Raw genomic sequence first — 13,102 nt, 5'->3', positions numbered from 1 at the left:
AAAAGTTGTAAAATCTCTAGATTCTTCTGCAAGTGGTATTTGATGAAAGCCCGCCTTTAAATCTAGGGTTGAAAACCATTTAGCACGGCCTAGTTGGTCTAAAATATCGTCAATTCGAGGCAATGGAAATTTATCAGGGATAATTTTCTTATTTGCCTCTCTAAAATCCACTACTAGTCGCCATTTTTTATCATGACCCTTAGATTTCTTAGGTACCAAAAGGATTGGACTATTGTAAACGGCATTAGATTCCTCTATTATGTTTTCCTCTAACATTTTACTTACCTGTGCATTTATTTCTTTAGATTGGGAAAGCGGTGTTCGATAATTTTTTATATAGAAAGGTTGCTCATCAGCTAATTTAATTTTTTGTTTATAAAAATTGTTTGTTGTTAATTTATCACATTTTAACCCAAATATATCAGCAAATTCCATGCATAATTCGGTGGTTTCCTTTTTCGCGCATTCCCGGATGTTTTTATTTAATTCCTTTAATAGTTGATCTTTTCGGTTATTTTGATTACAATGCAATAGATAACACGAAAAGTTTTTTAGGGGTTCGGTTACAATTTTAGGATTATTTATGGTTATGGTTTCGCATGTTGTATTTAGAATTTTAGTTATTGGACTTGACCTAGAAATTATGGTTGATGCTATGAAAACGCCTGGGGATATTTCGTTATTTAATACAACCGAATCTTCTTTAAGATATTTTAACTTTTCTACTTTTCTAATTATTTCACATCTCGGGGGGATAATTAACATATCTTTTGCAGGGCTGTCATGAATTGGTATAGAGATTAATTTATTATGAAGTCTTATTTGCATTGTCCAATTAGAGTAGTCCAATTGACATTGATATTGTGTAATAAAATCTCTACCAAGAATTCCATCTGCTGGTATGGGAAAATTATCCTCAACTATGTGAAAATTTTGTTTTAAAGAAAAATTGTCAATAAACATTACAGTTTTAGTAGTACCTATGGAAGTTATATGTCCTTCTGTAACACCGTTTATCCTGCTAGCATTTGCTCTGTCAACTATTTGGTTTTTATCGATTTTTGTTCGCTTAATTAAAGAAATATCGGCACCAGTATCTACGATTAATGTTATTGTTTCATTTTGTGTCATTTGGGTCTGAACGACGATAAAATTTGACAACGATAGGTCCATGTTAAAAATATTTATTGCTCCCCCAATGGACCTGGTTGGGGTAATAATTGGACAGATAATCGTTTCCCGAATTATCTGTCTCAAAGCTGCGCACAGAATAGTTTCCTCTGCCTCGTTGAGAATAGCCCCTGTGACCTCTATATCTGCTATGGCCACCATGATAATTATTATGGATAGGAACTTCAGGATTTCTATTAAATCCTCTTTTCCATTGTCCTTGCGCCCTAGGATAATGACCTCTATAATTTGGATTTCCTCTATTGTTGAATCGATTTTGTGTAAAAAGGACTGTAGAATTTTTTGATTCAGTTTCGACGCTAACAAACTTTGTCAAGGCGTCTTGAGTTGTGTTGAATGTGCCTGCTTCCATTATCAACCTGGATCTTTCTGAGGTTGCATTCGATTTTAGGGCTTTAACTGCAATATTAGTTGTATAACCCTCTGCTACATTTACTGGTACACCTTCATTTATGTACGCTCTTTTTAAGCTTGTTGCTAAAGCTTCTATGTCAGATGCATATTTTGATGTATCGCTGGATCCTTGTTTAAGAGCTAATAATTTTGCCGAAACTAACTGCGAACTTTCACCCTTAATATTGCTTGTTAGTTTTTGAATTATAATTGGTATGGTATCATTATCGCCAATAAGGTCTCTTGCTTTACCAACTAATTTAGTTTTAATAAGAGCCACGGCATTTGCTTCGTGCCCTTCGCAATTTTCTTGGATTAAAGTTAGTGCGTCAATAAAAGATCGAAGTTTATCCGCTGAGCCATCAAAATCATTGTACAAAACCCTGCTGGTGAAATTAAAAAAATCCATTTTAGTCATCGCCATTTTGCCAGTTTCAATTTTAATTTCAGTGTTTGTATTTTCTTCGTCTGAACCCTCTGAAGAGTTTTCACTGTCAATAATATCCTCCTCAATCACGTTTGGATCAATTAGTTCAGTGCACGATGTAGGTATTTTATACGAAACATTTAATACTTGATATACCCTGACTACTTTATCTCTTGACACGGAAAAAAGTTTTTTAATAGCAAAATACTGTTCTTGACTTAAATTTTTGTAATCATGTAATACAAGTTGCACAAAGGTATTATAGTATTTAAGTAAATTATCCCTAACTTCTTTTTTAATTTCCTCTGATTTAGGTATTTTTTTCTTTAAGACTCTTTTTGATTCGTTAGTAATTAATATTTTTAAATTTGATAACTTGGTATAAAGTTCTTCCCAAGCTGATGACATAAAAATAACTAAATTTAGCCTAAATTACGGTAAAAAAAATCTAACATAATAGTAGTACATGAAAAATGTAAACAAAAATCCAACATAAAAATTATTATTCAGCTATATATATGTAATATGTAACTTTATAATATATTATAATATTATAACTTTCGATTACTTTATGAACTAATAAAAAAAAATAGTTTTACCCCCAAAAATATTTTAAAACTGCTAAATAGCCAAAAAATCTTATCCTAAATATACACAAATAAATAAAATTACATACCAACTATAATATAACATTTGTGTGGTCCATGTCTTGGGACGGATGCCAAATCTCCATTACATTTCCTTCTTCCATCTTCCAATAAACAGGTGGCGTTTAATCACTCGTCCTTAATGTCACTGATTTCAGGTTTTACTAAAATATTTTTCTACACCAACACATTGTTTCTTCTTTCACTAACACGGACTTACAAACACAAACCACTATGTAATAGTCTTACTTAGACATCACCAACTGGAGCTTTCAGCATAAGACTTCTTGACAAGTCTCTTTTCATGTTTCTGCGGTAAGCCTTCCTAATTTTTAGTAACACCAAGGTTACAACATAGCTTGTTCTTCCACTATAAAATTGGAGTTTACAACACCTGTGTCCGTGACTTCAGCATGCTTGGTGTTAGTAGTACCCATATTGACTCACACTGTATGTTACTGTACATTAGCACACTTTACGGCAACTAGCTCCCATACTTTTACCACGGTTTTACTATAAACATTTTTCTTTTTGTACTATATACATATAGAACAATTACTACTCTTACTGAAAAATGCACTAAAAAATGGTGTTTGGCACTGGCAGGGTCGCCATGTGAAGGTTCGATTTAGGAATTATAAATAAGAATGCCAAATGCGCTTACACCATTGTATATTACTCTCTTCGATGATATCTGGTATATTAGTAGTTATTTAAAAACAGTGTTCTACATAATTGTCGTGCATACGTGTGCAATAGTATTGCATAAATATTTAACAATAATAATAATTCATTGTATAACAAATTAATATACAGTATGATACTTGAAAATAAATAACATATATCACTATTATATTATTGTACCACATTATCATTAGATAATTTTAGCATTAGATCATTAGATAACTTTGTTTGGTGTCTGTACTTAAATAATTACGTTTTAAAACTGCTTGATTTTCCCCTGTAGCTTCTACTTCCCTTGCTTCTTTTTGCTTCTTCAACACTAGAAAATGAACTATCAGAACTATGTAAGTCTAAATCACTGTCCAGATCACTCTCATTGTTTTCATCACGAATGTTATTGTCTTTCTTGTGCACCCACGGTCTCCATAAGCCCACACAAACACTTTCCTTTTTTGCCAATTTTTCCTGCCTATTTTCCCAGGGTCGAAACGTTTTAAGGTCTTTAGGTATATTACCAAAACAAATCCACAAACACAAATAAAAAAAAACACACTTCCTCACAGTAAAAACTGCAAAAAATTTAAACGAATACAGGCCAAATTCTAAATTCTCCACATTCATAAACGTGTAAAAAGCAAAACCCGCAAAACTCATCAAATAATAATACCCTCACATGACCCCCCCTCCCAACTATTAAAGGTGATAGACCCATCCAACAACTATTTTAAAGGCGATAGACCCATTCTTAAAGATCTCTTTAAAAACAGGACGAAAGTAATACAAAAACAGCCCAAAAATTTATTTGGGTTGGGTTGGGTTGGGTTGGCCCGTATCTTAAAAATCAGAGAGAGATACAAAATCAGTTGGACAGCCTGAAGTAAGAATCGCCAGAACGCAGGTGTTTTATCTTTGTTTAATAGACTGGCTAAAAAGAGGTGACAAGTCTGTGAGTGCTGGAGTGTTTAAAATACTTTATAAGATGCTTGGATTTTAGTCCGCGGTCAATTTTTTGATATTATTTTCTTGTAATATTATTTTCTTTCTAAAAATGGATATTTTCGAAAGAAAAATAAAAAATACTATAAAACATGGGTTTTTACATATATTTAAAATGATTTCATGGATAAACAATATAAAATTTTGCCATTTAAACATGTATATCAGGCGACAATAAATACGACATAGGCGCACGGACTAGTTATTGCGGCATCTGCGACACATCAAAGATTCTAATAGATCTCTGAACTGGACCTTATATAATGTGGTAATGTGGTAATGTAACATTAGTGGTAACTAACAGTAACATTATATGGTATAAATAAAGGCCTTATTTATTTATTTATTTATAAAATTAGAATAAAAACTTTTAAATATTCATCTAATAAATTCAATAAATGATAAATATTTATTCAATAAGAGGAGCTAAATAGTAAACCGGGAACTAATTTATCACTATCAGCAAACACAAAAATTAATTGCTCTCTATGGCAAAGAGCCAAATGGCATTCAAAAGATAATAGAACGAGTTTATACAACGGCAAGAGGACTCTTTGTTCTACAAATTTTGGCCATTAAAGGAAGATTTGGGAAGGTCCATTGTATCATACTTGGGTATGAAATGAAATATGGTATTATACAAATGCGATATTCATTTAGTTTGACATTAGGGACTATACATAGAGAAGATAACAAAACAGAATTCAACTAATTAAGTGAATCGTTAACACTCAAATAGGAGTAAATTATAAAACAGAGATATGTTAACAATCAAAAATTAAATTGCAAACTATATATATTTTGTTATTTTGACTTTTCATGTATTATTTTATTGTATATACAGGGTGTTAGAGTTTAAAGTATGTCATAATTTAAAAGGGACATTCCTGGACCGATTTTAAGTCGAAAAATTCATATAAACATGGCCTACATCCTAAAATGCTTAGTTTTTAAGATACAGGGTGTTAACGTTTTATTTTTTTTTTCGTCTTTAATAAATTTTTCAAATACGGTTTAAAATATTAAACAGAATTTTGGGACAGGATATTATGGCATAAGAACACATTTTTTAGATGTTCACTTACTTTTTTTAGCAACCAGTGGCGTAGCTATGATGAATTTTTAATACAATTTTACAAAAAAAATACTACGCCATTGACTTACGAAAAAAATTATGATTTTATTTTAATTATCAATCAATTATAAACAAAAAATTCCTCCATGACTTTTCTTATAAATCTTACCGTTTGGGTGTAATCGTTAATTAAAAAAACGTCTTTTATGCATAAGATGCATCTTTAAAAATTATGGAAATAAATCAAGTTAGCTTTGCTCGTTGCCAGAAATTGTTTTTTGTTGTTTTAAACATTATGACACTTGCGTTAGTGATTATTCTTGACAGTTTGTTTTTAGTACCCGTTGGATCTTAAAACGTGAATTGTACTAGTTAAAAAATGGTAGATTATTCTAATTTGGAAATGACGCAAATGCATTTTCTTTATGGACTTGCCAATGGTAATGCTATGGAGGCGCGGCGTTTGTATCAAGAAAGGTATCCTAATCGCGCTGTTCCAGATAGAAAAATATTTATAAACATTCATCGTCGTCTGGCTGAATCTGGGAGTTTTAAGGCTAATTCTGCCGAGGGAAGGCCCCGTACAGTTAGGACACCGGCAGTTGAAGAGGATCCGACCACAAGTACATGAAATATTGGTATGGTATTGAACATCTGCTACAAGACGATATGGGAAATTTTAAGGGATTCTTTGTTATATCCTTTTCACGTACAAAGGGTTCAGACATTGCTTCTTAGAGATTATGAACCGCGTACGCAATTTTGTAGATGTTATCTCCAAAAAGTAACACAAAATCATCAATTTGGTGCGAACATCTTGTTTACGGACGAATCTAATTTCTCCAGAAATGCAATAATGAATTTCCATAATAATCATTACTGGGCTCAAGAAAACTCCTGCGATTACAGAGACACATTTTCAGGAACAATTTTCAATAAACGTTTGGATCGGTATCGTATCCGATCATTTAATTGGACCATCTTTTTTACCAGGACGCCTTAACGGACAGAATTATTGTAATTTTCTCCAAAATGATTTGCCTTTGCTTCTCGAAGATGTTCCTCTTCAGTTACAGCAAGAACTTTGGTTTATGCATGATGGTGCTCCAGCTCACTTTAGAATATTGGCTCGTGAGCATTTAAATAGAGTCTACCGAAATAAAAGGATAGGCCGTGGAGGACCACAGTTTTGGCCACCTAGATCACCTGACTTAAATAGCCTAGATTTTTTTTGTGGGGACACCTAAAAACATTGGTTCGAAGAACTAAGAAATAGAATTATTGACGGACGTGAAACTATACGAAACACGCCTGGAATTTTCGAAAGAGTTCGTGATTATATGAGAAGAAGAGCAGAAGCCTGCATAGAGGCAAGAGGTGGTCATTTCCAACATTTGTTGTAAATTATGTATGTATGTATTGTATTTAATTGTTGTTGCTTTTTGGTCACCAGTTTGTAAAAAATAGCTTGAAAATAAATATTTGAAAAATGTACCTAATAAAAACTGAAAATAAAATCAAACTTAACACAATCAAAAATAATCATTAATGTCAGTGTCATAATGTTTACAACAACAAAAAACAGTTGCTGGGAACGAGCAAAGCTAACTTGATTTATTTCCATAATTTTTAAAGATGCATCTTATGCATAAAAGACGTTTTTTAATTTAACGATTACACCCAAACGGTAAGATTTATGGGAAAAGTCATGGAGGAATTTTTTTTTTATAATTGAATGATAATTTTTTTCGTAAGTCAATGGCGTAGTATTTTTTTTGTAAAATTGTATTAAAAATTCATCGTAGCTACGCCACTGGTTGCTAAAAAAAAGTAGGTAAACATAAAAATGTGTTTTTATGCCATAATATCCTGTGCCAAATTTCAGTTCAATATTTTAAACAGTATTTGAAAAATTGATTAAAAACGAAAAAAAAAACTTTAACACCCTGTATCTTAAAAACTAATCATTTTAGGACCCATGTTTATATAAACTTTTTGACTTAAAATTGGTCCAGGTATGTCCCTTTTAAATTATGAGATACCTTTAAATAACACCCTGTATTTATTTTTTAATTGAATTATAAGGCATAACCTATCGGTACAGTCAGCAAGAACTATAAGCGAAAGGATTTAAAACTCACCCAAAACTTTAGTTTTTGATCAGCCTTAAACACCCTTCTCGCCTTTAAAATAATTACCTAGACTAATATTTTATTACACTCAAGTCAAATTCAAGTTTGTTTTACAAATTCGCGTAATTAAAGAGAAATTTATAGAGCGTGATTATAGTTTAATTGGAAGAGCTATTTATTTATGTTTGTAAAACTAGGAGGCGTTTAATAAATATAATATAAATTTATAAATCACTTATATTTTAGTAAATGAGATCACCGAGAAATAGATAAAATATCTTTAATAACACCAAATACATTATAATATAATAAAATGCATTTAATCCATAAGCTAAATAAACATTTCCTATTAAGTTTTAGCTCTAACCAGATGCATGGAAAATCTAAAAAGGCAGGTAATCTGGATAATAGAAAATTTTGTCAGATCGATGCATATTTTCTGAGAAATAAAAACAGGATTTTAAAAGATTTGTTAAAGTATTTTATTTTTGCTATTTGTTGATGGTCTAAATGTTGTCCTTAATGCTTCAGTGTATAAGGTTATAGGTGGAAAATTCTTAAAATGAATAGCCACAACATTCTTTTATCAAATCGAAGTGTTGAGAAAAGAGACTAATCAATTATTTTCTCCCAAATTTAGTATAATATAATAGGAATCAGGGCTGCTTAGAGAAAAAGAAAGAAAGTGATTTTAAGGAAATGGCTAAATCTGAAAAAGTATGACCTAAAACTAAGAAATTTTCCTTAAAGTCTAATATTTATTTCTACTGCATAATTTATAATAATCCGATTTTTATTTTTAAATTAAAGCATTTTCGACTATAATTTTTTTAAATTCCTAATTAAAATCTAGTAGAACATAGAACTAAATGTGGTATGGAGCTTGCTTTCACATGCTTAAACAGAAGCAAAATGTACATATATAGGTCCAATAAAAATTAAACTTCTTATTAAATTGGGAATTAAAGTTCAAGTCTTGGTTCTCAAGAAGGATTGGATCTAAGAGTAATTACCGAGAGATAAACCCTAGAGAGAAACATCTAATATATATATGTATATATACCGATAGATACATTAGCATTAGGGGTTGATCGATAAAAGTCATACACGAAGGTCATATACAGGATGTTTGGCGGAGGGTTAGCCAAACTTGGTGGGCATATAGATAGGCTCGGATAGAAGATATTTTCTTAATAAACTTGTGTTCTAAAAGTCTCGGGTTTCTTTAAATCATTGATTTTGTGTTATTTTCAGGATTTTCAAAAAATTATGCCTTTTGACATCTTTAAATTTTTTCAGCATATTTTTCATGTTTTTTTTTACATTTGTATTTAGTCTGTAATGTATTCTGAATCTAAAAAAATCAATATCAAGTACAAATAATACCGAAATAATTCGTTTTGAGCTCAAAAAGTTAATACAAGTAGCAAAAAAAGTTACGAAAGGTAACTTTAACTTGACGCAAAAAAAAACTAAAATCTATCAATATGTTCAGGTAGTTTTAAAAACATCTCCAGTTAATACTCTTTTCAATGATATACGATGTGTAACACAAAGCGGACTAACTTGCCACAATTCATGACTTTAAAGAACAATAAAGTGAAAAAAAATATTTTTTAAATTTTATGTATTTATTTCAAAATTACAAATTTTGTTGAAACTGCGCTCCCCTGGCTCTTATACATGCCCTACATCGCCATCGCATTTCTACTGTTGTAAGGCGAAGTCGCATCTCTTCTCTGACGGTTAGAAAAGCGATATTGATTCTTTGAATTAAGTGGTCTAGATTGTCAATTTCCACCTCGTACACGAGTTCTTTCGCACGTCCCCATACGTAAAAATCGAGAGAGGTTAAATCGGGGGACCGTGGAGGCCATGCGATAGGACCTGCTCTTCCGATCACGAATTGAGAAAAGTATTGTCCAGAAATTCTCTAACGGCGACCCGATAGTGTGCAGGACACCCGTCATTCTGGAAGACGATTCCAGATTCTGGAAGACGGGCCTTCATTAAATATGGGTATATCAGCCAATAATTGTGGGAGATCATTTTGTTAAAAATGTAAGTAATTGTCCCCGTTGAGGTTTCTCGGCAAGTAGTGTGGACCGATGAGGTGTCTCCTAATCACACCTGCCCAAACATTAACACTGAATTTTGTTTGGAAAGACTTGGCTCTGGTCAAATGCGGATTTACGTTTTTGTTTTCCCAATAATGTAAATTATGTTGGTTAAATATCCCCGCACGTGTAAATGTTGATTCATCTGTCCATAAGATGCTTTTTAAAAAGTGTCTATTTTCAACGTCTGCGTGAAGCAAAAAGCGGCAAAATTGTACCCGTTGCTCATAGTCGGCTTGTAGAAGACCTAGAATAGAGTATCACGATGCCAGTAAAAATTGCGGAATTAAGTTGTTGATGTAGTAAGAAATTACCTTGCACTGGGGTGTAATGGAAAGGATGCCTTCCTTCTGCCTTGACAACTGACCATGCTTTCCATGTAGAAATGTTCAGATCTGTAGCTACTTTCCTTGTACTAGTGGTGGGATCCTCATCGAATACGCGAATTCCGTTTTCATCTACAGCAACATCATACTGCCTCCGATTGATTTTCGGTTCTTGAAAACTTAGATTGCCTGTTTCCCTTAATCGACGAAAAGTGTTAGCAAAAGTGTTGTGGTGGGGCACACGCCTATTGGGGTATTGCTCCTCATAAATTCTTTGTGCTTCTCGCGTATTACCATTGGCTCTTCCATAAGCAAAGACAATATCGGCGTATTCTTCGATAGTGTATGCAGCCATTGTGGCGATAATGATACGAAAATAAGGAAAGTTACAAAAACAATATAAAAACTTAATTAACAGCAAAAATAACAACAGTATTAATAATAACAATAACAACTACAGAAACGATACAATACTAAATTAACGACTTGGGTACGTAAGAAAGCTAAAAAGTTACACCACGACAAATGACAAATGTCAAATGACAACAACAATATGTAGCACATATTGTTGTTATCACAACAACAATCCCATTAGCATGTTCCACGATATCCTCATTTGACCATTCAAAGAATCGATGCCGCTTTTCAAACTATCAGAAAAGAGATGCGGCTTCGTCTTACGACAGTGGAAATGCGACGGCTACTTAGGGCATGTATTAGAGCCAGGGGAGCGCAGTTTTAATAAAATTTGTAATTTTAAGTCATGAATTGTGGCAAGTTAGTCGGCTTTGTGTTACACATCGTATATCATTGAAAAGAGTATTAACTGGAGATGTTTTTAAGTTAAAGTTAAGTTAAAGTTACCTTTCAAAACTTTTTTTGCTACTTGTATTAACTTTTTGAGCTCAAAACGAATTATTTCGGTATTATTTGTACTTCATATTGATTTTTTTAGATTCAGGATACATTATAGACAAAATACAAATGTAAAAAAAACGTGAAAAATGTGCTAAAAAAATTTAAAGATGTCAAAAGGCATAATTTTTTGAAAATCCTAAAAATAACAGAAAATAAATGATATAAAAAAACCCGAGACTTTTAGAACACAAGTTTATTAAGAAAATATCTTCTATCTGAACCTATCTATACGCCCACCAAGTTTGGCTAACCCTCCGCCAAACACCCTGTATATTTAGTAAATTAAATATTTTAAAACTCATCTTTTTGCATTCGCGAAAAAATATGTTATAACTTTATAAATGTGTATAAAATTATTGGTGTATGTATTCAGGATGTTAAAAAATGCTGAACGCAACTTCAGGGGCGTAATTTACTCCAATTTACTCAATCAGTCTTTTAGAGTTGGTGCTCGTAAAACGATTTTTACCAGTTCAAAAAACTTGACAAAGGGCAAAAGAATATAATTAGGTATAATCCTCATAACCAAAAATTTTAAAATTGTCAGTAGCGTATATCATAGAAGAACGTGCTTATTAGTTGCCTCTACTTGTTTGTTGCTTACTGTTTTCAAGCAAAGAGCGTTTAAAGAAAAATTGCTATGCGTATGAAATTCTAATAGTTAATCAGAAACGATAAGGTGATCTTGAACTTAAATTTAACGTCAACGAGATTTGGTATTTAAGAGATGATGTTGTATTAAGAAAAATGTTGTATTGTCGATATTTCCTAAATTTAAAAATTCTTTGTAAGCATTAATTTTGCGTACAAAGCATATTGGCTGATATAAATTTGATGTTCGATCTCGCAAACTGCAAATGCTTTAAAGGAAGATGTCTTTATGTCCATTGTTTTTCCAACAGACATCTGCCGGAATAATTATTTTAGAATATTCATTTTAGATTGTGTGAAATAAGATTTTTAAATTCAAATTACGCACATATTGGAAGACTAAACGTGGATGATGATGATATGGAGGAGCGTTCAATTGAGTGTGAGAATCTGGTAGTACTAATACTTTTGCAAATTGCTTTAGCGGAAGAAACAAGTCACATAAAAATCTGGTAAATTTTAAAGATATATCAGTTTCATCTCTATTATTAGCAAAGAGTTCAAGATTTGTTTCCTATGGATTACTCTCCAAGAATGGCATTTCGCAATAAAATTAGAACTTTCCATCGTTTAAACTGTTTACCGATGAAACAGAACTTAAACAAAATGGTATGAATGGAGTTTGGAGAAGGATAATTAGAGACTTTATAAGTGGTCCGTTTTTTCTTACTTCAAAGGTTGACATAGAAGTATTCAAATATTTTTTAGAAGCAAATTTCTCCATGTTACTTCAGAATATTCCACTGATAACGAAGCAGCTAAAGTAGGTAACGATGGTGCACGGGTGAATTATAGCGCGCCTACTAGGCAATTTTTGAATGAAAACTATCACCGTCGTTGGATAGGTCGAGGAGATCCGGTACCCTGATCTCTCGACCACAATTGATTGGACTTTTATTTAAGCGACCCTGTAAATAAATTGCTTATTCAAAACCTATTGATTAAAAAGTACAGAAGTCCTTATATGCGGATAAGTATATTGATGCAGATGGCAATTATTTGGAGCTCAAGCTGCTGCTGTTAAGAGTATTAAACATTAAATTAAAATATTGTAAAATAAAGTAATGTAAATTAAAAACGTATTCTAAAAACTTCAAAACTTTTTTTCTCTGATTAACCATTAGAATTTCATAGGCATGAGAGATTTTCTTCAAACGCTCTTTAATAGAAAACCAAGTTTTAAAAAGTCAGCCATAAAAATAGGCACGTGCGCACCTCTCCTCTCTAGGCGGCTTAGAAATTTTAAAATGCATATTCCTTAGAATTGTGTCTTTCTGAACTGCAATTCCTGTGGCAAATTTAACGATATTGTGATGGTAAGAATTATTACAGCTTTAAATCATCGTTTGTTACGTCAAAGGCGCTGTAGGTAAAAATTATATTTATAGTTTTGCCTAAAAATAAATAAAATAATGTGTGTGTTACGCCGCTAAAGTAACCACATGGGTGGTTGTAACACTACCTATAATCCAAAAAGCCCTATTGCTTGAGAGTTTTTAGATAATTACAGAAGTCGGGTGCATCTGAATGTAATACATTGTCTTA

General features: G+C 32.1%; 2 protein-coding genes across 3 annotated transcripts in view; both read right to left on the bottom strand.

Annotated features, from left to right (window-relative positions):
• LOC126734272 (pyrokinin-1 receptor-like) overlaps positions 1 to 13,102 on the bottom strand; it is a 534,619-nt gene that overhangs the window by 338,740 nt on the left and 182,777 nt on the right. The window lies entirely within an intron of this gene.
• Positions 9,219 to 10,742, bottom strand: LOC126734275 (uncharacterized). Its single transcript, XM_050437824.1, has 2 exons — positions 9,977 to 10,742; positions 9,219 to 9,909 (listed from the first exon to the last, which is right to left on the bottom strand). The coding sequence occupies exons 1-2, from the start codon at positions 10,341 to 10,343 to the stop codon at positions 9,599 to 9,601; spliced, it is 678 nt and encodes a 225-aa protein (XP_050293781.1). The 5' UTR covers positions 10,344 to 10,742; the 3' UTR covers positions 9,219 to 9,598.

The sequence above is a fragment of the Anthonomus grandis genome, chromosome 3 (genome assembly GCF_022605725.1).
Source record: "Anthonomus grandis grandis chromosome 3, icAntGran1.3, whole genome shotgun sequence".
NCBI lineage: Eukaryota > Metazoa > Arthropoda > Insecta > Coleoptera > Curculionidae > Anthonomus > Anthonomus grandis.
This window is presented reverse-complemented; position numbering and strand designations above follow the sequence as displayed.